The sequence below is a fragment of the Dreissena polymorpha genome, chromosome 10 (genome assembly GCF_020536995.1).
Source record: "Dreissena polymorpha isolate Duluth1 chromosome 10, UMN_Dpol_1.0, whole genome shotgun sequence".
In the NCBI taxonomy this organism is placed as follows: domain Eukaryota; kingdom Metazoa; phylum Mollusca; class Bivalvia; order Myida; family Dreissenidae; genus Dreissena; species Dreissena polymorpha.
Window position 1 is genome coordinate 82,675,067 of NC_068364.1, and position 26,720 is coordinate 82,701,786.

The 26,720-nt window shown below is 34.9% G+C and overlaps 1 protein-coding gene and 1 long non-coding RNA gene across 2 annotated transcripts in view; both read left to right on the plus strand.

The window, feature by feature from the left end:
• Window positions 1-12,169, plus strand: part of LOC127849284 (uncharacterized) — a 72,177-nt gene extending 60,008 nt beyond the window's left edge. Inside the window, exons 37-47 of the mRNA XM_052382004.1 lie at window positions 2,128-2,197; window positions 2,567-2,611; window positions 3,389-3,468; window positions 3,839-3,907; window positions 5,989-6,118; window positions 6,486-6,608; window positions 6,739-6,909; window positions 7,074-7,250; window positions 8,223-8,399; window positions 8,512-8,673; window positions 11,734-12,169. Coding sequence (XP_052237964.1) covers window positions 2,128-2,197; window positions 2,567-2,611; window positions 3,389-3,468; window positions 3,839-3,907; window positions 5,989-6,118; window positions 6,486-6,608; window positions 6,739-6,909; window positions 7,074-7,250; window positions 8,223-8,399; window positions 8,512-8,673; window positions 11,734-12,152 — 1,623 coding nt within the window. The 3' untranslated portion in view covers window positions 12,153-12,169. The remainder of the gene's footprint in view (window positions 1-2,127; window positions 2,198-2,566; window positions 2,612-3,388; window positions 3,469-3,838; window positions 3,908-5,988; window positions 6,119-6,485; window positions 6,609-6,738; window positions 6,910-7,073; window positions 7,251-8,222; window positions 8,400-8,511; window positions 8,674-11,733) is intronic.
• Window positions 12,170-18,368: 6,199 nt separating this feature from the next.
• LOC127848566 (uncharacterized) lies at window positions 18,369-22,714 on the plus strand. Its single transcript, XR_008034585.1, has 7 exons — window positions 18,369-18,762; window positions 18,967-19,011; window positions 20,061-20,100; window positions 20,287-20,409; window positions 21,983-22,112; window positions 22,436-22,558; window positions 22,689-22,714. It is a non-coding gene; the product is annotated as an uncharacterized LOC127848566 (long non-coding RNA).
• Window positions 22,715-26,720: the final 4,006 nt, after the last annotated feature.

Here is a 26,720-nt window from a genome sequence, read left to right on the forward strand (position 1 = left end):
TATCAAGTACATATAATTAAAGAGGCTAGCTCAAATTATGATAATCATCATAATAACACACAGGGCTCACAATTTTCTAAATGTCAGTGCAAAAAAACAGACAGGTTCGAACCTATGTTCCAGCCTTGTTATACGCCATTCGCTTTAAGGGACTTACCGTTCTTACTGTAACGTCCATTTCAACTTCAAGGAATCGCAAGCAGACATGTGCAAGCCATGGATCAAAAGATGTTGCTGAAACAATGATACATTGATGTTGTAAGATGTTTGTGCCAAATATCACATAATGCAATCGCAATTATGCTAATTAATATAGTTATTAAGCGTCATTAATGGACCGGCGGAAATTAATATATTGGAGTGTGCTGTACTCACAAGCTAGAATTTATTCAAAATGAGAGACGTTGGTTAAAACGTGCAATGCAGCTGACGTGAGGCATGGGAAATTATCTTGTAATATACGTCCAACCCCGTGAATTGAACGATGGAAATATTGCTGTTTAATTTAATAACTTTTTATAATTAACTTGGTATATATGATTAGCATCTGATACGATGTGTCATGCGCACAGCCTAACTCTGTGCATTTAAGTGAAGATCTGGTCTCTGTTTACGTTGTTCCCATTAAACGTGGATGATTGTATATGTATCGAAATAAATCATGTTTCAAGTCACCGCTAGAAGATTGCAGTCTTACACTATTGTCAAAAACACTTATTTTTAGAAACAGCCATAGTTGTTACACGGAGGCTCGAAATAAGTACGTGCACACCGCCCCTCAATAAAGGGTTCTTGTCAATGTTATCGTTGTTCCATTTCGGAAAGCCTTTTATCATACCACCGCATTGATATCTGCCTGATATAACGTTGCCTGATATATTTTGTTATATCATGGACAACAGGAAGTTCTGATACCAGTCATGTGTGGAGGATGGTCGTATTACTCGGAATAAACTATAAATAATCATTTTTAGTAAAATCGAATCCGATTCAACAAAACAAACAATTTGATACCAAGATGTAATATATTTGAAACACAAAATGAAATACAAACAGTAAAAACATTTTTTTACAAATTTTAAGCGCTCGTGCTCATGACGTCATTATTAACACGTCAAACGACAAAAGTCATATTCTTTCCCGCTAAAACTGCAGCTTTTAAGCGATTTTTTTATTATTCCTTTAAAATCGGGGACGTAGAGGTATGATAAACAGAAACACAGATTACTGCCTGATCTTTTTGTAATATATCAGGCTCGGCACGAATAAAATAACGGCTCGGCAAGCCTCGCCGTTTTATTATTCTAAGCCTTGCCTGATATATTACAAAAAGATCAGGTAGTAACCTGTTATTCTATATTTTCACAGCAAATTGTAACGCACTATTTAACTATAGGACTTAGTACCAGGAAAATCACTATTGACTAAAATTGTCTTTTGATAAATTATTCAGCGGGATTATTGAACGCAGATTGAACTCGGCAAAATTTATAAACGTACTGACCGTTCATGGTTTACTGATACCAATAGCCGTTGCATTTAGAGTTTTTTATTTGCAAATAGAGTATATATGGTTGGTGACTTTTGATATCATTTGATATCAGACGAGTTCTATATGGCCTTTTTAAAAGGAGAGTCAGATATGCTCTATTAATGTCGCTTTGTTAATTAATTAATAATAATGGTGTGTGCTGATCATACTGGCAGGTTAGATTTTCTATGGGCTCTTTGGTCTAAATCCATAGCACAATACAACATAAAAATCGGAAATATTTCAGTAAAACCTTACAACTGAGGCATTTACACAACAAATTTATTCTCGCAAGAACAACAAGACACAAAGATCAACGCTCTTCTGGAAACGTGTTTGCGTATCGGTAATCTGTGATAATTGTTTATTTAAATCAGCACAACACAGAAGTTTCAGTACGTTCTTACGAAACTAATAATGTAACATCGAACGATATAAGACAGGTATTTGCAACTGACCTTACTGTAATTTTGTTTATCGAATTTTGCAATGGAAAGCCTAAGTTTGATAAGGTCAGTCGTGACTCTTCGAAGATTATTTTGTTATCGGAAAACCATATGACACATTATCCACGGCATTTCGCAAAATTCCCATAATCGGCGTGTCTTTATTTTTCGTTCCATTCTAAAACTGTCTTAACCAGCGTCAACACAAACATGCAGATCTGTAAGTCACGTTTATATAAAAATTGTGTGTGTTTATTTATTTATTTCTATTTTTTAAATTTATGTATTCATAATAAATATTTTTGATCATTCATTATTTTGTATTTACTTATATATTTGTATATTAGTTTGTTTATTTATTTAAGTATTTATTTTTATTTATTTATAATTATTTGTTTTTTACTTTGCTAATTCTGCCCGGAAAGTTATATTTATATATTCGAATGATTTTCGCAAACACATATGTCTATACTGATTTTCAAACTATAAGTTATAATGAATTCTGATTATAGTTTAAACACATTATTAACAATGCAAGTTGTAAGAGTAACGATGCGAATCGATTAATCAAATTTGTCCACATTCACAGGTCTTTTGATTATTGCGGGAATACTGTGTGCAATCGGAGTATCAGGTATGTTAAACAGTGTAATGAAAGACAAATACGTCATTTCAGAGATTTTAATAATTAGCTACAATTTCATGTGGTCACAATTTCGTAAAATATTTTTTTGTGTTTAGCAAGCAAATAATTCGCATTACGTATATCAGCATGTCCACTTGGATTGGGTTTAAGCACGAAAGCTGAAAATCTTAGTTTAAGGGTCGACAAAACAAATCTCTTGGTGATAGACTCTTACTAGAAGTTTGCCAATACGTCATCGCTTTCCCACATCCCGCCTTTGTGACAAATTCTGCTTATTTCGGGGAAAAAATCACTGTTCTTAAAGTTTGCCTTTAAATTTTTTTGGTGTGTGCAAAGTTCTCAATGTTGCATGCTGATTTACACGTTTTTGAAGAGTTTTTCAAGCCCCGATACTTTCTGAGGTAGAACTATAATCGAAAGAAGTAAACACGTGTTTAAAATAATGCTATAAGGTCCATCACATTGTTTTTTTCCAAACAATCTGGCCTAAAATCCTTATTAGACCATTTTTACACTCTAAGAAATACATTTATTTATTTTCAATACATTTATTTTAAATTATTTATTTTCATTCGATTGAATAAAAATCCTCGTGGAAAATATTTGCGATCTGCGATTGCTCTTAAAGAAATACGTTTTTAGTTGCGAGAACTTTTCACTCAATAAAAAATTAGGACGGAAGGACGTCCAAAGGCAAACCTATATAAGCACTCACTCGTAAAAGTGTACATACATGATTATAATCTCTTCTTACAATTATTTCAGAATGCCTGGACTGCTTTAATTGTCAAAATATCACTGACCCTCAGGCGTGTACAAACACAGGTCAATGTTCAAACAATGAGGTTTGTGTCATTCGATTTATTGACTAGATTGTCTTAATATACGGTCACCAACTGTTCAACATTATTATTTAAGAGTGGTATATGAATCTAGGTCATTTATACTGTTTAAAAAATTCTAATTTACCTATTGTTATTCAGTGATATGTTCCTAAAATCCGTCCAAAATATAATGAAAAAACAGTTTGTTATCTCTTTCAAAAATATGCCTTTTCTGCAAAACTCACATCGATGTACACTATCAAGTTGGAGTTATAAAACAGATCATTAAGTCGCTATTTTTATTTCTTTATTTCCACGTTTTGAGCAAAACGATCAATAATAAATTACAATATTACGAAATTAACATGTTTACGATTTTGCGTGTTTATAGTCCTGCTATCTGCAAACGCTCCATTTCGGCAACGAAGTAAGTTACAACATGGGCTGTCAGAACAATCAGGTAATAACTTGTAGTACGATGAACACCTTTGTTTCTATCTCATTCACCGGCTTTTATATTTTTGAACATTTTGCAACCCATCATTTAAGTTGTAAAATTAGTTATGTTCTACTTTCTTTTTGATGTTAACTGTCAAGGATAGATTAAATGATAGTTTTGCAGAAATTTGCACCGGTTTTCATTAAATTCGAAAAATCTTTAACAGTAACTGCCAAGACCATTCACTAGTATAGCAATATGCCGCTTTGTCACAGACATATGGCATTCGAGAATTTATATAAAAAAAGTATCTTCCAGGTAGTGATTTGTTGTGTGTGCATGTTAAATCAACTTAAATATTTAACATATGTGACATGTCATTTTAAAAATCATAAAATCCTTAAATTATGCGATGAACAAGTTTTATTGCAAAGACAAAAGTCCCATATTGACCTTTAAGATAAGCACATCGTTATAATCCTGCAACAAAACGTACTACAGCTGAAAATTCTTTTTGACGCTATCGCTGCAAGCTAAGACTATTTACCTTAATATTTGACCTTGACATTGAAGGCATCAAAGTAGATATTTTGCGCGACACCGTGTTTACATAAGGTCTTCTTACGGCGAAGATTTATTCTTGATGAAAGTCTAATAAAATTTGGGAAGTTACACTCTTGATAAGACAGACTGACCGACGCTACAAAGTGATTTCAATATAGCCCACACCTTTTAGTAGCAGAATATGAAAAGACAATCGGCGTTACAATTAATGTTTCGATGACATGATAAAAAAAAAACTGCACGAATACTAAGAAGATCGCTTATGTGAATTGTCGACTCGGAAATATACTATATTATAGTGATAGTGTAATTTTGTACGGAATACAGTTAGGGCCATCGTGGTTACACATTAAAATCCAGAGGGCGACAATGCGATGGTACGATGGCAACAATGCGATAGTACGATGGCGACAATGCGATAGTACGATAGTATTACTATCGCGTTGTCGCATTGTCGCCATCGTTCTGTTCGCAATGTCGCCATCGTATTGTCGAACTGTCGCATTGTCGTCATCGTACTATCGCGTTGTCGCATTGTCGCCGTCGTACTATCGCATTGTCGCCATCGTACTATCGCACTGTCTCGATCGTATTGTCGCACTGTCGTCATCATATTATCGCACTATCGCATTGTCGCGTTGTTTTCGCCATCATACTATCGCATTATCGACTATCGCCTTCCTGTACACAAACTATTCTTATTGCAGAAACTAAATGGATAACTTTATAAAGATGTACTTTCAAAGAGGTTACAGTTGTGCGCATGTGTACCCGAAGGCGATAGACGACAATGCGACAGTACGATGACGACAATGCGACAGTGCGACAATACGATGGCGACAGTGCGATAGTACGATGGCGACAATGCCATAATACGATGACGACAGTGCGATAACGCGATAGTACGATGGCGACAATGTGGTGATACGATGGCGACAGTACGATATGACTCTCGCATTGTCGCCATCGTACGATCGCGTTATCGCAATGTCGCTATCGTATTGTCGCACTATCGCATTGTCGCTATCGTACTATCGCATTGTCGCCATCGTACTATCGCACTGTCGTCATCGTACTATCGCACTGTCGCCATCGTACTATCGCAATGTCGCCATCGTACTATCGCACTGTCGTCACGTACTATCGCATTGTCGCCATCGTACTATCGCATTGTCGCCATCGTGCTATCGCACTATCGCATTGTCGCCCTCTGAATTTTAATGTGTAACCACGATGGCCCTAACGGTATTCCGCAATTTTGTAATTATACATCGCAAATTAAGTACAGAGAGTGAACATCATTGCGATAAATCCCGATACGTATATCACTAAATACATTTTACGCAAAGAATGATCTTAGATATTTTTAAGTAATAACCATCCAAGGGATACGTTGATATTAAGAATCAATTACGGGTATAGTTTATATTACTAAAGTCTTAGTACACAAAACAACCTAAATTCGAATAAAACAATAAATGTAGACATGTATGCACACACCGCTCCAAAATTTGACACGAATCTTAAAATATTTGCAGCTGTGCAGTTCCGATGTCGTTGACCCCAACGTTATCATTGGTCGCTCCATCCAGACAAGACAGCAGTACTCTTGTCATGAATGTTGCAGCAGTAACCGATGCAATGCACAACTATGTGCACACAGTAAACGTATGCGTAATGTAGGGACTTATCGATAGTTTTTGCATTCAATATACAATGTAGTTACCTATAAAAGCAATCAATTGGTAAACTGTTCTTAAATATTTAAACATTAACCTGGCAGCTGAAATTAGCTTAGTAACAAATAAAAACATGTAACGAAATAATTGCGGGTTTTATCATAAAGGACTAAATGCAGTGAAAATCATCATACAGTTTGAACCATAAAAACTAGCTTAATATTGATAGACTGAGCCTTACAAGTATTGACTGTTCACATATGCTTTTAGCGCAAACCATCAAAATAAAACACAATATTAGCAACAACAGGTTTATTGTATTTTAAACAAAGGTATAACTCGTTATTGTATTGAAGCAACATCGTGCATTGACGACGAAACACTGGACTGTGCCCGACTGAACTCCATCTTTCACGTCTGTGCAGATATTCATCACGCCAAAGTCACTTGTCCAAAGTTTTGCGGACTCTGTCAACTCGGTAAGAATTCTGTATGTCAATCAAAGTCTACATGTATTTATAATTAGATTTACTCACCTTAATTTCATATGTTCATTACTATAATATTAATATTAAAATATAATGAATGATCATACTACTACCATTACAGTTGATGGCAATTGGGCAGAATGGGGTGCGTGGACGACGTGCAGCGTGACCTGCGAAAATGGCACGCAGTCACGCATACGTGACTGCACAAACCCGTCACCCACAAATGGTGGTCTCAATTGCACCGGCCCATCTGTCGACTCAAAAAAATGTTCTAAACAGCTTTGTCCGGGTAAGCATACTTAATTCTATCATGTTTTTCCTTCAATTAAATCTATATTAAACATTCGACTTTAAATTTAAAATTATGCCATTATTTTTTTTCATTTAAACATTATCTTAAAATAATGTGCAAATAATGCATCGAATTTTAAACGAAAACCGTTCTTTTCCAAGTACATGGCAACTGGTCAGAATGGTCCACGTGGTCTGGTTGCACGGTTACGTGTGACGTGGGTCTGAGAAAGAGGTCCAGAACCTGCACTTATCCCAAACCAGACCGATTTGGGGACTATTGCATCGGAGATCCCTTCGAGAATACAGTTTGCCTTCAAGAACAATGCGCAAGCAGAAGTAAGTATCCGATTCCATTTAATTACGATGCAAATTGAGAGGAAAATGTGGAAAAAACATCTTCCTCTGTTCAGTATGAAACATTTTTTATCACGTTTAACTAAGACGGAGGCTGGTCGAGTTGGGGTGCATGGCAGAGCTGTTCTGTTACATGTGGAGTGGGTCTCCAATTGCGTCAAAGGACCTATACAAGAAATTAAGTTCGCTCAAAACATACAATATATGGCTTGCATGGAGCAAAACATATCATTCACATTTATACAAATACATATAAAATTTTATTTTGATAACAGTAGTTATGTTTACATAAAATGTATACAGAATCAATTATTAAATATGTGTTCATGTCATTCACATTTTAAAACAGAACAGCAGCAATATATATTTGAACGAATGCAAAAAGTCGACAGCAATGAAGTTTCATTTGAATCCGTCTATCACTATGCGCCCAAGAAGAAAATATAGTATGAAGGTATTTTCTGCACAAGACAACTGAGGACATACAATAATAAAAAAAATACTGTGTAAAGAGTTATGATTCTTGTAGCTTGTACCTTTCAATAACTTCTTTCTATCTATATAAGTTTAGGTTAATCCCTTAAATAATTATCTGTAAATTATCTTAAAATAAATAAACAAATGGCATTTACGCTGTAAATCATAAGGGGAATGATAGTTTTTGTATTCGGCTTTTTCTCTTAAAGCCATTCATTATTACATTAAGTTTAATGTAAATAATTTCTCTACAAGTAGACTTATGCCCCACAAAGAAAAATGACTATATAAAAAGGTTATTAGCTCTATAGTTTTATTAAAATACCATAATACCAAGAGAGAAAACTGGATAAAGGATATTAAATCTGTAATAATGGAAATGTAAAACAATCACATTATATTTTACAATTATACATAATCTTAAAATCATTTGCAAATCATGCATCGAATTTTTAACGAAAACCGTTCTTTTCCAAGTACATGGCAACTGGTCAGAATGGTCCACGTGGTCTGGTTGCACGGTTACGTGTGACGTGGGTCTAAGAAAGAGGTCCAGAACCTGCACTTATCCTAAACCAGACCGATTTGGGGACTATTGCGTCGGGGATCCCTTCGAGAATACAGTTTGTCTTCAAGAACCATGCGCCAACAGAAGTAAGTATCCGATTCCACTTAACTATGATGCAAATAGAGTGGAAAATGTGTAAAAAAAAATCAACGTTTTCTGTTCAGCATGAAAAAACAAATTTTATCACGTTTAACTAAGATGGAGGCTGGTCGAGCTGGGGTGCGTGGCAAAGCTGTTCAGTCACGTGTGGAGTGGGTCAGAAGCTGAGGAGCAGGACATGCACCAGCCCGAGTCCTTCCGCCTACGGCAAGGGTTGTGAGGGGAACTATGAGACGTCCGCTGTATGTGTCAACACACCATGTAAGTAAATGTGTATGATCTAGTTTATATGAATGTCAAATTATGGCTGTATTGTGGAGGGGGACTCAATCTAACGAAAAGTCCTGTATGAGCCCAATTTCGACATTATACGACAAAGCCTATGACAGAAACACCGAAGCATTCGCAGTTTGTGCCAACACAACATGCAAGTAAACAGTGTATGACCAAATGTATGACAAGAACGGCAAGACTTGTGAGGGCGAATATTAAGAGTAAAAGATGAATGCGCATCAACGAATCATGGAGTGAAATGTGTATGCTCGAGTTTATACGACGGTAACGATTTAAACAATATTACAGAAATATAATGAAGGCCTTTATTTATACATTATACGAAGAATAATCTACAGTTTGGCATTTACATTTGGTGTAAATCATGTGTCTGTACTGAAAAGAATAAAACCGTTATTGATGAGTATTAAGCCATTCATTGCGTTTTTACGATTTCAAAGACTGAATTTTGCAATTTATCGCTCGACATTTGCGTGACCTTGACAATCCAGGGTGCAGGATCAACGTCGTTCACAGGGGTTTACACACGGGCTGGACAGAATGTTCACACACCGTTTAGAACGTTACTTTTGCAATAATCTCAAGAAATTAAAATACGTTTTCAAAAATATTTAGTGCATAAAAGACAGTGTTTCGTGCAGATTGTGTCGATATCTTGAGATTTAAAAATAAATTATTGAAAACGTTTGAAATCGGTGCCAATTTTTCACGTTGTGCAGCGAAATGTTATTGAATGCTGTCCATATCGAATTTTTGGTGAAAAAACAGGTGTATTAAATAAATTAATTCTGATGCATTTCAAATTGCCATAAGCACCATAAAATCTGTCTTTTATGCACTAGTTGAAATTCTTACGAAAAATTGTTATAACAAGTTATTAAAAAAGCACCACTAGCCTGTGTTTACATCCATTAATAGTTTGGAACCACAGAAAGTCACGTGATCCTGCATCCTGAACCATAAGACAAATCATAAGCCTTACTAGCCTCATAGTAACCTGTGATATTTCTCAGACCGATGACCGTAAAATACATAAGAACGAAGTACAAAAATAATTGACACATAATCGTTTTGAAATACGAATAATTTTTTATTACAAATAATACTAAAAATTACTTAATATAACTGGAGCAAAATGCATAACAATTTGGACGGTTGTAATTTTGAACAAACAGTTTTTCAATGAGGATGCTTATAAATATAATGGTTAAGCTCTTACGTTGTAATAGACTACTCAGATTTGTAATTAATGAGTGATCGTCAAACTTACATAAGACTGAAATCAAGAAACTATATAATGGATCGTAGTTAAATGCTAATTGAAAAAAAGGATGTTGGTCTTCCACTAGTCTATGGTTATTATTTACTTTATCATCTTAACATTTAAAACATGAATACAACGCCACAAGCATTATCATCGCAACTATAAGCACAACTTAGTCACGCCAGTCACGAACACACATGAGTCCCTAAAGATCGACATCTTGTTGTTAATTAAATTTATTTATTGACTACAAACACTAAATTAAAGCACGGTAGGTAAGGATCACTTAACGATTGGCGAATGTTCAAAGTGTAAGTGTAGTTGTTTTGCACACTTGCGGGTTTGCTGGATTTTGGCAGATGGTAGCAACGTTGAATGAATGACTCTGCGTGTCGCTCTTGACCTTATTTTTCGAAAGGTTGATGCTAATTCAAACTCCGCGCAGTTATTACATCCGCCTGGGTTAAAGGGGTCTTTTTACGTTTTGGTAAATTGACAAAATAAAACACAATTGTTTCAGATTCGCAAATTTTCGTTGTAGTTATGATATTTGTGAGGAAACAGTAATACTGAAAATTTGCCATGCTCTAAAATATTAATTATATGCATCTTTTGACGATTTAAAAACCTGAAAATTATAAAACGTTTCAACGCGAAACGATTGAATAATTTGGAGAGTTCTGTTGTTGTCGTTATATTTTGTGACACTACGAGGATTGCTTATATAAAGTATAAAACACATCACTCATTGTATGAGCGCGGATGGCCGCGTGGTCAAAGCATAAGACTTTTACTCCAGGGGTGAGTGGTTTGAGGTTACTTTTTTCTTTCTTTAATGTTATTCTTGTGTTTTTTTAATGGAGCTTTTTAATTCCAATATTTACATATATCAATATAAAGCATTTAATGAAAAACCTCAATACATGCCAAAATCTGTGAAAAAGGTCCCTTTAACGGTAGCAACTGCATTTACAATCCAAATACTTTCGTATCTTGAATATCTATAAGCCTTTTGGGCTACCTACACAAGGGAGATATATCGTGTTAAATATATCGTGCGTCGCCGCGACTGTCGCGCAAATTATCGTGCGTCGCCGCGACTATCGCGAAAAATATCGTGTATCGTGGGTCTAGTGTCGCCTTTGATGAAAGATGGGCGAGATTATAGATGGCACTATTCGGATAAAGTTACATTCCATATAAGACCTATTGACATGTTTTCGTTTTATTTTAATTCCTTCTTTATTATTTGAAAGCAAATGAAAAACTGTCGTGAAACAATTTGATCTACATCCGTAAATTAAAATCATACGAAAAGCTTTCTACGTTGAATAAATTGCTAATATGGCTGTTACGAATGTTATTTGATGAAAACTCCTATGTTTGATAAATAATGAAATACAAAATAGTTAACATAGCTTCGGAGTTATATTAATCATATTGACCCATTAAAAACATTCCTGTTGAGTTATGATATAATAGACAGCTATCACAGCGCCGCCATTTGTTAACTGCTAAATAGTTGATCAGGCAGAATTTCATATAAGCATGTTATATTTTGTTATTTATTTAATTTAAAATTATTTTTTCATTTGGACATCAAAATTGTACATTCATACTTATTCCAACTTTGAACAAAAAGCATACTTAACTGCATTTTGTATGTTATTTGACAAATTAATAGAGAGTGTCGATACATTTTGATTTATTTTTATAAGAGATACGTTTAACCTAGAAATACACTTATCTATTATGCATTGCAGGTCATGTTGCAGCATTCAACGCTCACGGCTTCCATGAGTTGTCAAGTCTTGTCAATGCATTTCCCATTGTGATCTTCAACGAAGGCAATGCGTACAACCCCAGCACTGGACACTTCACAGCTCCAGTGGACGGGATATACTACTTTACTGCCCAAATCTGCGTTTCGCCCGAACATGATGTTTACTTTTTCTTGGAAAAAGGCAGTGAAAACATGAGCATCAAGGGGCGTCTAACAGCTACCAATCAGCAAGTATCTAGCACCAGCTTTTCATGTGCGTCTGCATCCTGCTCTGTGAAGCTGATAAGGAATGAGCACGTGTGGGTGATGATGTACTGGCAATACACCACATCACAGATATTTGAAAATGGTGATTATACTTGGAATTCATTTACTGGAACGTTGATTCAAGAGCTTTAATAAATTCGTGAAGTTAATTTTTTTAATTATTAGTAATATTGTTGTTGTTATCGTCGTTGTTCTACATTTTATTAATGGCTATTTTAGCGCGTCACTGGTTTCCCTGAGTTCGTTATATGTATTTTAATTGCGTAGCAATTACAAAAATTGTTAATCGTATTTCAAACGACTTGTTGGTGCTCTATCAATATACAAATCAACGGCGTGAACGTTAAGATGACCCAAGAGGATTTATGCGAGATTTCAGATTTATGTACCGAGTACTATTAATATGATCTAAATCTGGGTGATCTTTTCATTCATGTAAGGCTTGATTGTTAAATATATTCATTTGGACCCTGTCTATTTACCACAAAGTCCAGTAGAAATTTAATATTTTTGTACGTTATATTTTGTGTTGGCCTTAGGATTACCTGTACTGTTGATCGGTCAGTTAAACGTATTTCATATTAAATCGGATCAAAAAGGGTTGTTCGAACAAAGGTAGTCTACAATTTCAAATAGCTATTAAAATGAATAAAAACTGTCTATTTTGTAAATTTATTAAATAAAATAGAAACTAAAAGTGCATATATAATTGGGAACCTATTATACAATTTAATGAATCTATTCACAAAATATAACATTTTTTGTGTGTGTTACATTTTTCTGTTAACATATTATTTATAAAATGTAGTAATACAATATATTGTAATTGTCAGAATTGTTTGTTCGAACATTTAATAATTACAATGAAATTAATCGATTGAAAAAGGAAACACAATAACTCAAGAAATACTTTTATTTAGTGAGTGTAAATGTATTGTGATGCTCTAAAAAATAATCGCTATAACACCATTAAGTGAGCTCGCGAACAATGCATTTTGAGATCATTGCAGTACAAGACGGCGTAAGAAGGTTCATATACCAGATACCAATCGGCAGGAGAGAATGAATATCGGCACACTTGTAATGCATGCCCAGCCTTTTCCATATCAATATCATAATATTATCAATGTAATTTTGTTACTATGTATAAACATGTATTTTATAATAGTTAGTAAACTATATCAAATTTCCTATTTAAGTTACGCGAAGTATTTTTAATACAGAAAATCACCACAATACAGTTCACTTGATAAAAAAAACAACATCGAAATGCATACCTCTGACAAGGAAAGAAGAGCTCATCTTGCAAAAAGCGTTTTAATCGACTGGAGGCAATCTTTCAACATCGTCATCGTTATTTGCGATTCGAAAAACTGCTAATATAGGCCAAATACTGTCATTTCAATACACGAAAACATAGCATTTGCCAATCCAACCGTCAAATGATAAAAATTGTTCATTATTGTGAAAGTCTTGAGTGAATGGCGAAAAACTACCTGTATCGCTTTATTTTAGGCGCTTATTTAATAAATTATGTAAGTTTCAATCCTCGAAAATATACATTGCATTTATATTACAAATGCATCAAGTTAGCATTCAATATAGACTGAAAACCAGGACTGTCTAATACAGCTGATACGCCGCAACATTAGTGGCTTATCAAATAAAGGTTCACCTAATTTCTGTATTTGTTTTCATTATTGTTCTGTTCATAACAAAGCCTGTACAAACACAAATATAAAACAAATGCCTGCACTGCCGTTGCTTGTTATGATGACGAACCAAACAGTTCGAAACGCAAGAACTGGAATTTACCCAGCTCCTGTGGACGGGATTTACTACTTTACTTCGCTAATCTGCTCCTACCAAGAAATCATTCTATACTTTTACTAATCGTGATACATCGGCTATCTCCGGATTCCTCCGTTAGATGGGAAAAGGGAAAGAAAGCATGAACATCAGACGGCTACATATCAATATAGTTATATGAGCAGGTCATGTTCTTCGGCTTCCACCAATGTGAAGCTAAACAGGAACTAACATGCTCGGGAGCTGATGCATTCAGGATACACCTTATCGTATATGTATGAAAGTGGTAATTTCGCTTGGAATTCTGTTAATGCTGATACACGAGTTTTTTTTAAATAATTTATTCGTGAACTTTCTAAAAGTAAGTTTATTTCTCCATTTAATGTGTATGATACATATAGTCTAGTATCCGGCCAAACGTATCACGTCAGATGTGTAGGAAAGCATCAACAAATCGAATACAAGATAGTTGTTTGTCATGTAATCTGCATTTAAAGATCTATTAGTCCAAAGGTTTATTTAAATTTCATTTCGCATTGAGTTATACTCCGAACAAGAAAATTGAAGAAAGAGAAATAGCTCGATAAATCCTGAAAAGAGAGTTGATGTCCTTGCACTCTGAATATGCCCATCAAACCGTATGTTCTGTGCTTATATGAATGTTCATTTCAATCATTCAACACTGACCGAGTTTTTCTCCGCACCATACGTGAGACCGGTTGACACACGGAAGGAAAGGATGGAATAAGAAATAACTGTATGATTCTTCAGGGGTGCATGTAAGCACAAGCGAATTTCTAGAAATTAGGTTTGGATCGACCTCACAACGACCGTTATTAAGATAAAATACGCATTTACAGCACTCGAACTCATTGCGCCGTTTCGACTTGAAACAATTATAAACCAGATGTCCAAAAAACAACGATAGCTCACCTTCGCCTTCGGGAACATAACTGCCCTCGGCAACTGTTGAGATGTTTATGAAACCATTTTCAAACTTGGCCAAAATATCAACAAGAGAGTAAACAAAGTTTAAGTATAGCCATATAAGGAAAAATGCCCCGGCCCTGTTTTTCAACGGACGTGAACCATTTTAAACTCCGTCCAGATAGCATGAGAACTAATCGTATTACCAAGTCCCATGAAGATTTGACTAAAATGTGACTTCTAGAGTGTTAACAAGGTTTTATTATAGCCTTGTACGGAAAAATGCCCCGCCCCGTGGCGGTCATATTTTTCGACGAACCGCAACCATTTTCTCAGCTGAGCTATCATAAGAACTAATGTTATGAACAAAATTTGTGAAGATTGGACCATACATGTGGCTTCTAGAGAGTAAACAAGGTTTACCATAGCCATTTAAGGGAAAATGCACTTAACTGGAAAATATCGCGTGATTTTATCCAGGAAAATACCTGACCATGTCAGAATACAGAGGCAGTATTTGCAGCAATATAGAAATACCAAATACAGTTGTTCTTGTAACAGGTTAGGCACGCAACCATTATATTTTTAATGAACTTTCTGCATGGATGAATCGATTTAAAAGATACTTAAATCAGACGGTAAAGACGATTTCCCTTATTTGGTATTCTCCCTTATATTCCGCTTTAAACAGACAAAGAAGAACTTTCCACCGTTCTGCAACTGAGTGAAGTTTTGAAACACTGTGTCCCTTGAATAATTGCCTTACTGCATCAGCTCCAATACAATTATTTGAATAAGTTCCTTTCACCCAAATTTCAATCAGAAAATCTGACAAAACTCGCATTTCAATTGAACGATTCCAAAGTATACCTTGAGGCATTCGACCTTATTTCAGCATTGAATATTGCTCTTAAAATGTGATCTTAAATTAACCAAGGTAAGCTAAATATTCAAACAAAAACAAAGAACATCGATTGAACAATCGCAGCATTTTACTTATGCTAATACAAACATAATACGTTAATCTTGTTTGACATTTATAGCAAACGAATTATTCAAAAGTGTTCTATATACTATTGTGTTATAAAATCTATAATGTTATACAGGTTTTCTAATAAACCCAAATTTGTGCTGCATCTGTCAAAAGTGTTTATAAATGCTGCAATGAAAACTCTGCCCAACAATTTAGCAGCGTATGATTGAACTGGTATACAACTAATAGAATACTATAATTTATTCATGAATATTGGCTTTGAGGAAAACTTAGAGTCGTGCAAATACTTATTACTCTTCAGCAATGAAACATTTACCAGTAGACCATTACTTTATTTCACTATTTCTTGTTTCTGAAAACGCGATTGCATGAATATTTGCAAAAAATGAGCTATGAATGTTATCCTTTAGATAAACATGTGTTTACTGAAATTTCAATGACATCTATTTCGACTGCGTAGACGTATGTGTGTGTTTTAAATGACTGAGGGCTGTTACTTGTGTCAATTAATGAATCGCTGTGGAAATGTTTGGGTTTACATTTTAAACCAAAGGTGATTATTTAGCAGGTGTGTAAAATATTCGAATATGTGAAATTGAAAGATTTAGAAAATAGCTATGAACTAGTGTTGTTCGTTCAAAATTTAAAGTTTTTTTTTTAACAACAACTAACGCTGTGTGTGTGTCCCTTATGATAGAAAGCGATTCATAGTATTACAATTTTCTAACTGTTGGATATATGGTTTCTACTGTAAGCAAATCCAACATTTTTGTAAAAACACACTAATTGCACTAAAGCTCGTAGTTGATCTGAAAAAATTGTGATTTAATGCATTTTATGCATGTAAGAATAAGAGACATCACTTAAACATTCAACAATAAACAAAATTAACTATCCCTCATGTATTTTATCTGACCACTTGACATGTTAATGAAAAAACGTGTCTAATGTGTTCTTCAAATGCAAGATGAATCATCGGGCAAATAAGATAACGCCAGAAGGCTCACGACTTCGTGCAGACGTTGAGATCTGAATTGAATGGGAAATTATCTATATTATCTTAATTGTGACTTTCGTTCAAAATTGCAGACATTTTTGGTACTCGTCCTATTTAGATTACGTGATCCTCCCGTTGGAGTAATTATTTTGAAGTTGTCGCAGAATATACAAATCGGAATTCTACCTTTAAATTTGGGGAAATTAATGTCCCGTTTGTAGCAAAACGTTATCTTGTAAAATGCATATCCTAAATCATTTTGCGTGAGTCTCCGCAAACGATCAAGGTTGATAATTGGCGACCTCGAATACCTTCGAGAGTGCTGCAAGAATTCGTCAGATTATAATACAATGCAACGATGGTACTATGAATGTCATTCCATCTCAGAAATTCGTGGCGACTCTTTTATAAGCAACATTAAATCTGACTTCTAAAATATCGGAATCATGTACTGGGGCGATGATAATGTTAACCAAAAACTGATTTGTCTTTAGACATATTAAAAAGTAGTAACGCTCGATGTTCAATTTGGATTATTAAAGATTTTATATAGATTGTGTTTATCGTTGACAGACAGCAAAAGTACGTCGTGAGCTAAAGTATTTAGTCATCAGTAACAAAAGACAGTTAAAATTTGTCTGGAACCTTTTTGTGAGAGCTGTGGTTGGGGCGTAGGTGGTCTAACAGCAAGTCATCATTATGGAACGCGTCTCGTTGCAAGTGTATTACACCTACATGTGAGTGAATTACTTGCGGTGTATGTAATAAATATAGTATCTGCACGCGTGTTCCAGAGTTGGCCGGGAATTCTGTGCAGACTCGAGCTTATCTAGCATGATGTGCTGCCTTAATCCATACGACCCTCCCTACCAACAGCAGATGGTGTTCTAGATTTACACAATCCTAAACATGTTATATCTTCCTTGTCTGAGACACGGTAATTTATGCTAGTAGTAGGATTTCTCTTAAAACTATGAGGATACATATTTGCTTACAATAACAATAAATTGTATTTCTGAAATCGGATAGAAAACATATATATGCAAAATAAGTGCCATTCGCACAAGGTTTGAAATTCCCTAACACAAAATCTGGCTCAAGGCTTTCCCTTTTTTTACATTGCGTACGTAATTGTAGAAAACTTTTCAACCCAGAGAGAAAGAGAATAAAATCGAAAAACTTAATTTGCAATGGAAACACAAACACTAGGAAACCATATTAGTGCGACTTTATTTTGCAAACCATTTATAGTAAAACGGACACTTAAGTAAGTCTCCGATGAAATCCAACCATCGCACTTTTAATGTATGTTGTAAGCTGTAATACAGTTTTATAAAAAAAAATGGATCTTGAGAATCTTTGTGATTAATCGAAGTGAATTCATATGTGATTCCACCTGAATTGAACTCATTTTAATCTAACACTAACTGTGTGTGGGGGGGGCAACTTTAAACTGTGTTTGGCAGGCTAAACCGGATCCTTTTATTATCATATGAGTCTCGATCTGGGAACCCCGTTCTTTATGCAACTGGAGTTTAGATAAGGAGAGGCTTCCTGTATACGAAATATCTATAAACGCGGACAGTACAATCTCTTAGGACACTTTAACCCTTTGAGAACGTGGCGTCTCATCAGGATCTAAACTGTTTGCTATTCTGATAGTATTCTTTGAAAAAAAAGAAAGAAAATGCTAATTTTAGAAATTCAGCAGAAGACATTTTAGCAGACGACAAATTTCCCAGCATGCAAAGGGTTAAGAGAGAGGCTCTTGAACATGTGCATCTTTGAGATAAGTCTGGGGAACAAGTCACGGGCGTAGGTACATGTAGCTGCATATACCTTGTAGCCCGCGACGTAATTTGGACAATGCAATTTTATCAATAAATAATGCTTGTAATTTATTAAAATCTGAGTCGGCAAGGGGTAGGGATCAGTTATAAACTCGGATATTATGTACATAGTAACGATAAGAATGGGTAGAAGGAAGATCACTTAAAAACCGAGAATGAATACCTGTGAGTAAATATATACTGCTTTGTTCATTGTTCCCTGAAAGTTAAATATATTTGTTCGAGTGATTTAAGCAAACACATGTGCCTAAATTGATTTGCATATTTTTTGTTATAATAAATTATAACTATAGTTAACAAACATGAGTTAGATGCCAGTTGTAAGAGTAACGATTCGAAGCAATTTATCAATTTTGTCCACATTCACAGGTCTTTTGATTATTGCGGGAATACTGTGTGTAATCGGAGTATCAGGTATGTAAAACAGTGTAATGAAAGACAAATACTTCACATCAGATATTTTAATACCTAGCTACAAGTTCATGTGGTTATAGTTTCATAAAATAACTTTTATGTGTTTAGCAAGCGATTAAGTCGAATAAGGTATATTAGCATGTTCACATAAATTGAGATTAAGCACGAAAGCTGTAAATGTGAATCTAACTAAGGCTTAATTGTCACAAAAAACAAATCCCTTGGCGATAGACCCTTACTAGACGTTTGCCCATACGTCATTGATTTCCCACATTGCGCCTTTCTGACTAATTCTGCTACTTTCGGAAATAAAAAAAACACTGTTCTTAAAATTAAATACTTGTGTACTAAGTTCGCAATTTTGCATGCTGATTTACATGGTTTTGAAGAGCTTGTCCACCCGCAATACTTTTTAAGAAATATCTTTATTCGAAAGAAGTAAACAAATGTTTTAAAAAATGCTATAAGGCCCATCACTAAGAAAATTTCTGAAAAAAACTGTCAAAAATACTAATTAGCCCAATTTAACACGTTATAAATATATTTATTTTAATTACTTTATTTTCATTCTATTGGATAAAAACGTTTTGTTGAAGATATTTGCGAACTGCGATCGCTATTAAAGCAATACTTTTTGAAATGCATGAGATAACTGTTTACTCAATATTCGGACGGAACGACGCCCAGAGGACACCCTAAATAAGCACTCACTCGTTTTAAAGGGATCTTTTCACTGTTTGGTAAATTGACAAAATTGAAAAAAGTTGTTTCAGATTCGCAAATTTTCGATTTAGTTATGATATTTGTGAGGAAACAGTATTACTGAACATTTACCATAGTCCAATATAGCCATTATATGTATCTTTTGACGACTTGAAAACCTAAAATTTACAAAGCGTTGCAACGCGAAACGATTGAATAATTTGGAGATTTCTGTTGTTGTCGTTTAAATTTAAGAAACTACGAAGATTGCTTATATAACGTATAAAATACTTATTCTGTGTATACTCGGCGGAATCACCGAGAGGGCTAATGCGTTTTTATTTCAGACTAACTCCAGGACTCCGGGGGTCACTGGTTCGTGCTCTGGTACCGGCTACTTATTTTTCCTGTTTTAATTTTATTCTTGCTTTTTTTACTGGAGCTTTAAAAATCCAATGTTTACATTTATCAATATAAAGCATTTAATGACAAACTTCAAAATATGCCAAAATCTGTGAAAAGGCCCCTTGAATGTAGATAAATGATTATAAACTCTTCGTAAAATTATTTCAGAATGGCTGTACTGCTACATTTGTCAATATATCACTGACCAGCAGGCGTGTGCAAACACAGTTCAGTGTTCAAACAATGAGATTCGTGTCATTTGATTTATTAACAAGATTATCTTAATACACGGTAACCAACTGTTCATTATTATTATTGAATAGTGGTATAAGGATGTAGGTCATTTATACTGTTATAAAATCTCTGAATTCCCTATTGTTAGTTAATGATATTTTCGCGAAATAGGCCCAAAATATAATAAAAACTAATGTTTGATTTCTCTTTCAAAACACTCTGCAATACTTCCATCGATTTACACTAAAAAGTAAATCATGACGTCGCTTTTTTACTTTTTTATTTCCACGTTTTGAACAAAACGATTAATAATAAATTACGATATTACGAAATTTACATGTTTAATAGTTTGCGTGTTTATAGTCCTGCTATTTGCAAAGGTTCCATTCCGGCAACAAAGTACTTTACAAAATTGGCTGTAAGAATAATCGGGTAATAACTTGAATTACAATGTAATACTAGTACTTTGTTTCTATCTCGCTTCCCGGCTTTTAAATGTTTGATCATTTTCCAACATATCGATTTAATTGTAAAAATAGTTATGTTCTATTTTCATTTTCATGTTAACTGTCAATGATATATCAAATGATGTATTTCATTGAATGGGAAAAAATCTTTAAGTGTAGCTGTCAAGAACATTGATTAAAATACTAACGCGTCGCTTTGACATATTTCCGTCACCATAACGCAATTCGAAATTGATCAAAAGGAGTATCTTCACGGTAGAGTTTTGTTGTGTGTGCATGTAAAATCAACTTAAATATTTTAACATATGCTACACGCCATTTTAAAAATCCTAAAATCCTTAAATTATGCGACGCACAAGTTTTATTGCAAAAATAAACTCTCATCTTGACCTTGAAGATAAGCACATAGTTATAATCTTGCGACACACCGTCTCATTAATGTAAACGTTTGCACAAAGCAATTTAGAAACCTTTCAATGACATAAGCTGAAATTTTTTGGACGCTATCGCTGCTAGATAAAGACCATTGACCTCAACATTTTGACCTTGACTTTGAAGGCATCAAAGTGGATATTGTGCGCGACACCGTATCTACTTAAGGTTTACTTACGGCGAACATTTATTCTTGATGAAAGTCCTAATGAAATTTGGGAAATTACACTCTTGATTTCGAGGCAAACGGACAGACCCATAGAAAGCCTGACCGATGCTACAAAGTGATTTCAATATAGCCCCCACCTTTTAGTATCATAATATGAAAAGACAATCGGCGTAACAATTAATGTTTCGATGACATAATCAAAACAAATTTCGTGGAAACCAAGAATATCTCTAACGTGACTTGTCGAACCGAAATATACTATATAGTAATGATGGTATCATTTTGTAATTATGCATCGCAAATGAAGCAGAGAAAGTGAACACCATTTCGATATATCCCAAGAATTACATTACTTAATACAATTTACGCACATAATTATTTTAGATGTTTGTTAAGTAAGTACTACCTACTGGAGACGTTGATATTAAGGTGCAATTACGTGTATCATTAATCTTACTTCATTCTTAGTAAACAAAACAACCAAAATTCAACTAAAACAATAGATGAAGACATGTAGCACACACCGCTCCAAAAACTGACACGAATCTTTAAATATTTGCAGCTCTGCAGTTCCGATGCCGTTGATCCCAACGGTATCATTGGTCGCTCTATCCAGACTAGACGGCGGTACTCTTGTCATGAATGTTGCAGCAGTAACCGATGCAATGCGCAGCTATGTGTTCACACTAAACGTATGCGTAATGCAAGGGTGTATCGATAGTTTTTGCATTCAATATACAATAAAGTTGCCTATAAAAGCAATGAATTGGTAAACTGTTCTAAAATATTTATACTTTAACCTGGAAGCTGAAATTAGCTTAGTAACAAATAAAAGTCTTAATGCAGTAAAAATCATCATAGCGTTTGAACTATTAAAACTAGCTTACTATTGAAAAGCTGAGCATATTGATTGTTCAAAAACGCTTTAAGAGTACACCATCAAAATAAAACACACTATTTGGAAAACATGTCTATTGTATTTGAAACAAATGTATGACTCGTTATTGTATTTAAGCAACATCGTGCATTGATGACGAAACACTGGACTCTGCCCGTCTGAACTCTCTTTTCCACGTCTGTGCAGATGTTCATCACGCCAAAATCACTTGTCCAAAGTTTTGCGGACTCTGTAACCTCGGTAATAATGTTGCATTCCAATCAAAGTGTTCATGTATGTATACTTAGATGTACTAATCTTATTTTCCAATTTTGATACATATCATATTAATATTCAAAGGTAATAAATGATCATTATACTACAATTACAGTTGATGGCAATTGGGCAGTATGGGATGCGTGGACGGCATGCAGTGTGAGCTGCGCCAATGACACGCAGTCACGCACACGCGACTGCGCTAACCCGTCACCCACCAATGGTGGGCTCGATTGCATCGGACCATCTGTTGACTCAAAACAATGTTTTAACCAGCTTTGTCCGGGTAAGCCTGTTTTATTCCATCGTGTGTTTTTTTTCTTCAATTAAATGTTGATTAAACATTCGACTTTCAATTAAAAACTATGTAAAACAATGACAATATATTTTTTACATTTAAACATTATCTTAAAACAATTTGCAAATCAAGCATCGGAAACGTTCTTTTCCAAGTACTTGGCAACTGGTCAGAATGGTCCCCGTGGTCTGGTTGCACGGTAACGTGTGACGTAGGTCTAAGAAAGAGGTCCAGAACCTGCACTAATCCTTAACCAGACCGTTTTGGGGACTATTGCGTCGGGGATCCCTTCGAGAATACAGTTTGTCTTCAAGAACCATGCGCCAACAGAAGTAAGTATCCGATTCCACTTAACTATGATGCAAATTGAGTGGAAAATGTGTAAAAAAATCAACTTTTTCTGTTCAGTATGAAAAACAAATTTTATTACGTTTAACTAAGATGGGGGCTGGTCGAGCTGGGGTGCGTGGCAAAGCTGTTCAGTCACGTGTGGAGTGGGTCAGAAGCTGAGGAGCAGGACCTGCACCAGCCCGAGTCCTTTCGCCTACGGCAAGGGTTGTGAGCGCAACTCGGAGACCTCCGCCGTATGTGCCAACACACCATGTAAGTAAATGTGTGCGATCTAGTTTATATAAATGTCAAATTATGTATTGTGGAGGGGGACTCAAACCAAGGAATATGACCGTTATCAACCCAATTTCGACATTAAACGGCAAAGCATATGAGGGAAACACCGAAGCATTCGACGTTTGTGCCAACACAACATCTAAGTTAACAGTGTATGACCAAATGTATAAGAAGAACGGCAAGACTTGTGAGGGCGACTATTAAGAGTAAACTGAATGCGCATCAACACATCATGGAGTTAAATGTGTATGATCAAGTTTATACGACGGTATCGATTTAAACAAGATTACAGAAATTACATGAAAACCTTTATTTAAACATTATACGAAGAATAATCTACATTTACATTTGGTGTAAATCATGTGTCTGTACTGAAAAGAATGAACAAAACCGTTATTGATGAGTATTAAGCCATTCATTGCGTGTTTACGATTTCAAAGACTGACTTTTTGCAATTTATCGCTCGACATTTGCACGACCTTGACAATCCAGGGTGCAGGATCAAAGGCGTTCACAGGGGTTTACCCACGGACTGCCCTGGACAGAATGTTCGCACACCGTTTAGAACTTTATTTTTGCAAATATCTCAAGTTATTGAAATACATTTTCAAAAATATTTAGTGCATTAAAGACATTTTTTCTTGCAGTTTGTGCCGATATCTTAAGATTTAAGAATAAATCATTAAATACGTTTGAAATCGGTGCCAATTTTTCACGTTGTGCTGCGAAACTGTGTAAATGAATGCTCTCTACATCGAATTTTTGGTCAAGAACACAGGCTTATTAAATAAATTAATTCTAATGTATTATAAATTGCAATTAGCAGCATACAACTGTCTTATGTGCACTAGTTGATATTCTTAAGATTGTTATAGCAAGTTACGCAAAAAAGCACCACTCACCTGTGTGTTTACATCCATTCATTGTGTACACACCGGTCATACTAACCTGTGTACTAACGCGAAAGGAATTGTGGGTAGCACTTCTATTACAGCGTGTAAAGTGAAAGCGAAAGTAGGTCAGGTAATAGTGCTTCTGATAATCGATATCAGTCTTTATAGAGATTCAAAATCACATTTAAACATAATTAAATAACATTTCTTTAAACAACATTCCGTTTTAAACACACACTAAAAAACGATTTTTCTTTCATGTTTAACGTTTTCATTCCTACGCAAAACAGGGGAATGTGATGCGACTAAGTATAGAGGTGACAATATCGTAGTGACGTCGTCATCTTTTAAAGAATGTACATCCATTAATATTTAATTGTAAACCCCACAAAGTCACGTGATCCTGCACCTTGAACCAGGAGACAAAGCGTAAGCCTCACGAGTCTCAAAGTAACCCGTGATATTTCTTAGACCGATTACCGTGAAATACATTAAACCGAAGTACAAAAATAATTGATACTTTATCTTTTGGAATAAGAAGAAATTTTTATAACAAATAATACTAAAAATGACTTAATAAACGTTCAGTGAACAATTCATAATAACTCGGGCGTTTTTTTTTTCGGACAAACAGTTTTACAGTGAGAATACTTATAAATATAATGGTTAAGCTCTAACGTTATAATAGACTACTCAGATTTGTATTTAAGGAGTTATCGCCGAAATTATGTAAGACAATGAAACTGAGAAACAAAATCATGGTTCGAAATAAATTGCTAATTCATAAAAATGGATGTTGGCCTTCCACTAGTCTATGTTTATTATTACTTATCATCTTAACATCCAGAAGAACATTACTTCAACGCCAAAAGCATCATCAGCGCATTATAAGCACAACTAAGTCAAACCAGTCGCGAACACACATCTGTCCTAAAGATCGACCTCTTGTTATTAATGAAATTTACTTCTTGACTACAAACCATAAATTAAAGCACGGTGAGCATCACTTAACGATGGGTAAATGTTGAAAGTGTAAGTGCTGTTGTTTTGCGCACTTGCGGGTTTGCTGGATTTTGGCAGATTGTCGCTCTTGACGTTATATTTCGAAAGGTTGATGCTAATTCAAACTCCGCGCAGTTGTTACATCCGCCTGGGTTAACGGTAGCAACTGCATTACAATCCAAATACATCCGTATCTTAGATTTCTAGTTTGCTAAACATACAAGTTTATGTTTTATAACTTTTTACATGGGGTTTTATACAAACAAGAAAATAAAACATCAAAACTTTATATCATGAACAATACAAAACTTCTTTTGAATTGTGTAGTATCGATTCAAACTTTTGCATAGTAAACGATCTCAAATTAGAACAATCATCGCAAAGGGGATATTATCGAAGTGCACCGTTCAGCGTTTAAGTTGCGGCATACACTGACAGTATAATTTTATCCACATTTAGTGTGCTACATTTACATTTGTCATACACATCGCTACACATATTGTTAGAAAGTGCCGACCATCCATACTTGTCATATCTAGATACGGACGTCGGAGTAAGCCGCACAGTTATGTGTGTAAGCAACAATTGTATTCATGTCGAATTCGACCATAACTGCAGTAATGGATATTCGGATATCCATTTCTTTAACTGGCGCCCTTATGTGAAAAGTGTGCAACAAGTCCAGCACTCGAACCCGGGACCTCCCGCGAACAATTCGAGTGCTCTACCGAATGAGCTAACTGGGCCGCTTACACAGCTAATCACCAATCCCGCTTTAGTTCGGTACCGTGACATTTATGTAGGACACATTATCGTTATTGTCAGATAAAATTACATTCCATTTAAGAACTAAACACATGTTTTTGTTTAAATTTAATTTAATTCCTTCTTTTTTATTTGAAAGCAAAGGAAAATCTGACGTAAAACAATTTGATCTACATTCGAAAATTAAAATCTTGCGAATTTCGAAATAATTTTCTCACATGGTCGTTGCGAATGTTATTTGATGAAAAAAACCTCCTTTGTTTTATAAATAATGCAATACAGAATAGTTAAAATAGCGTTGGAGATCTATTAATCATATTTGCCCATTTAAAAAACATTATTGTTGAGAAATGCGAGTAAAGACAGCTATCACAACGTCGCCACGTGATAACTGCTAAGTAGTTGATCAGTAGGCAGAATTTGATTAAGGATGATATATTTTGTTATTTGTTAAATTTTATTTCATTTTTTTTTCATTTGGACATCAAAATTGCACATTCATACTCATCCCAACGTTCAACAAAAAGCATACTTAGCTACATTTGGTATGTGATCTGTCAAA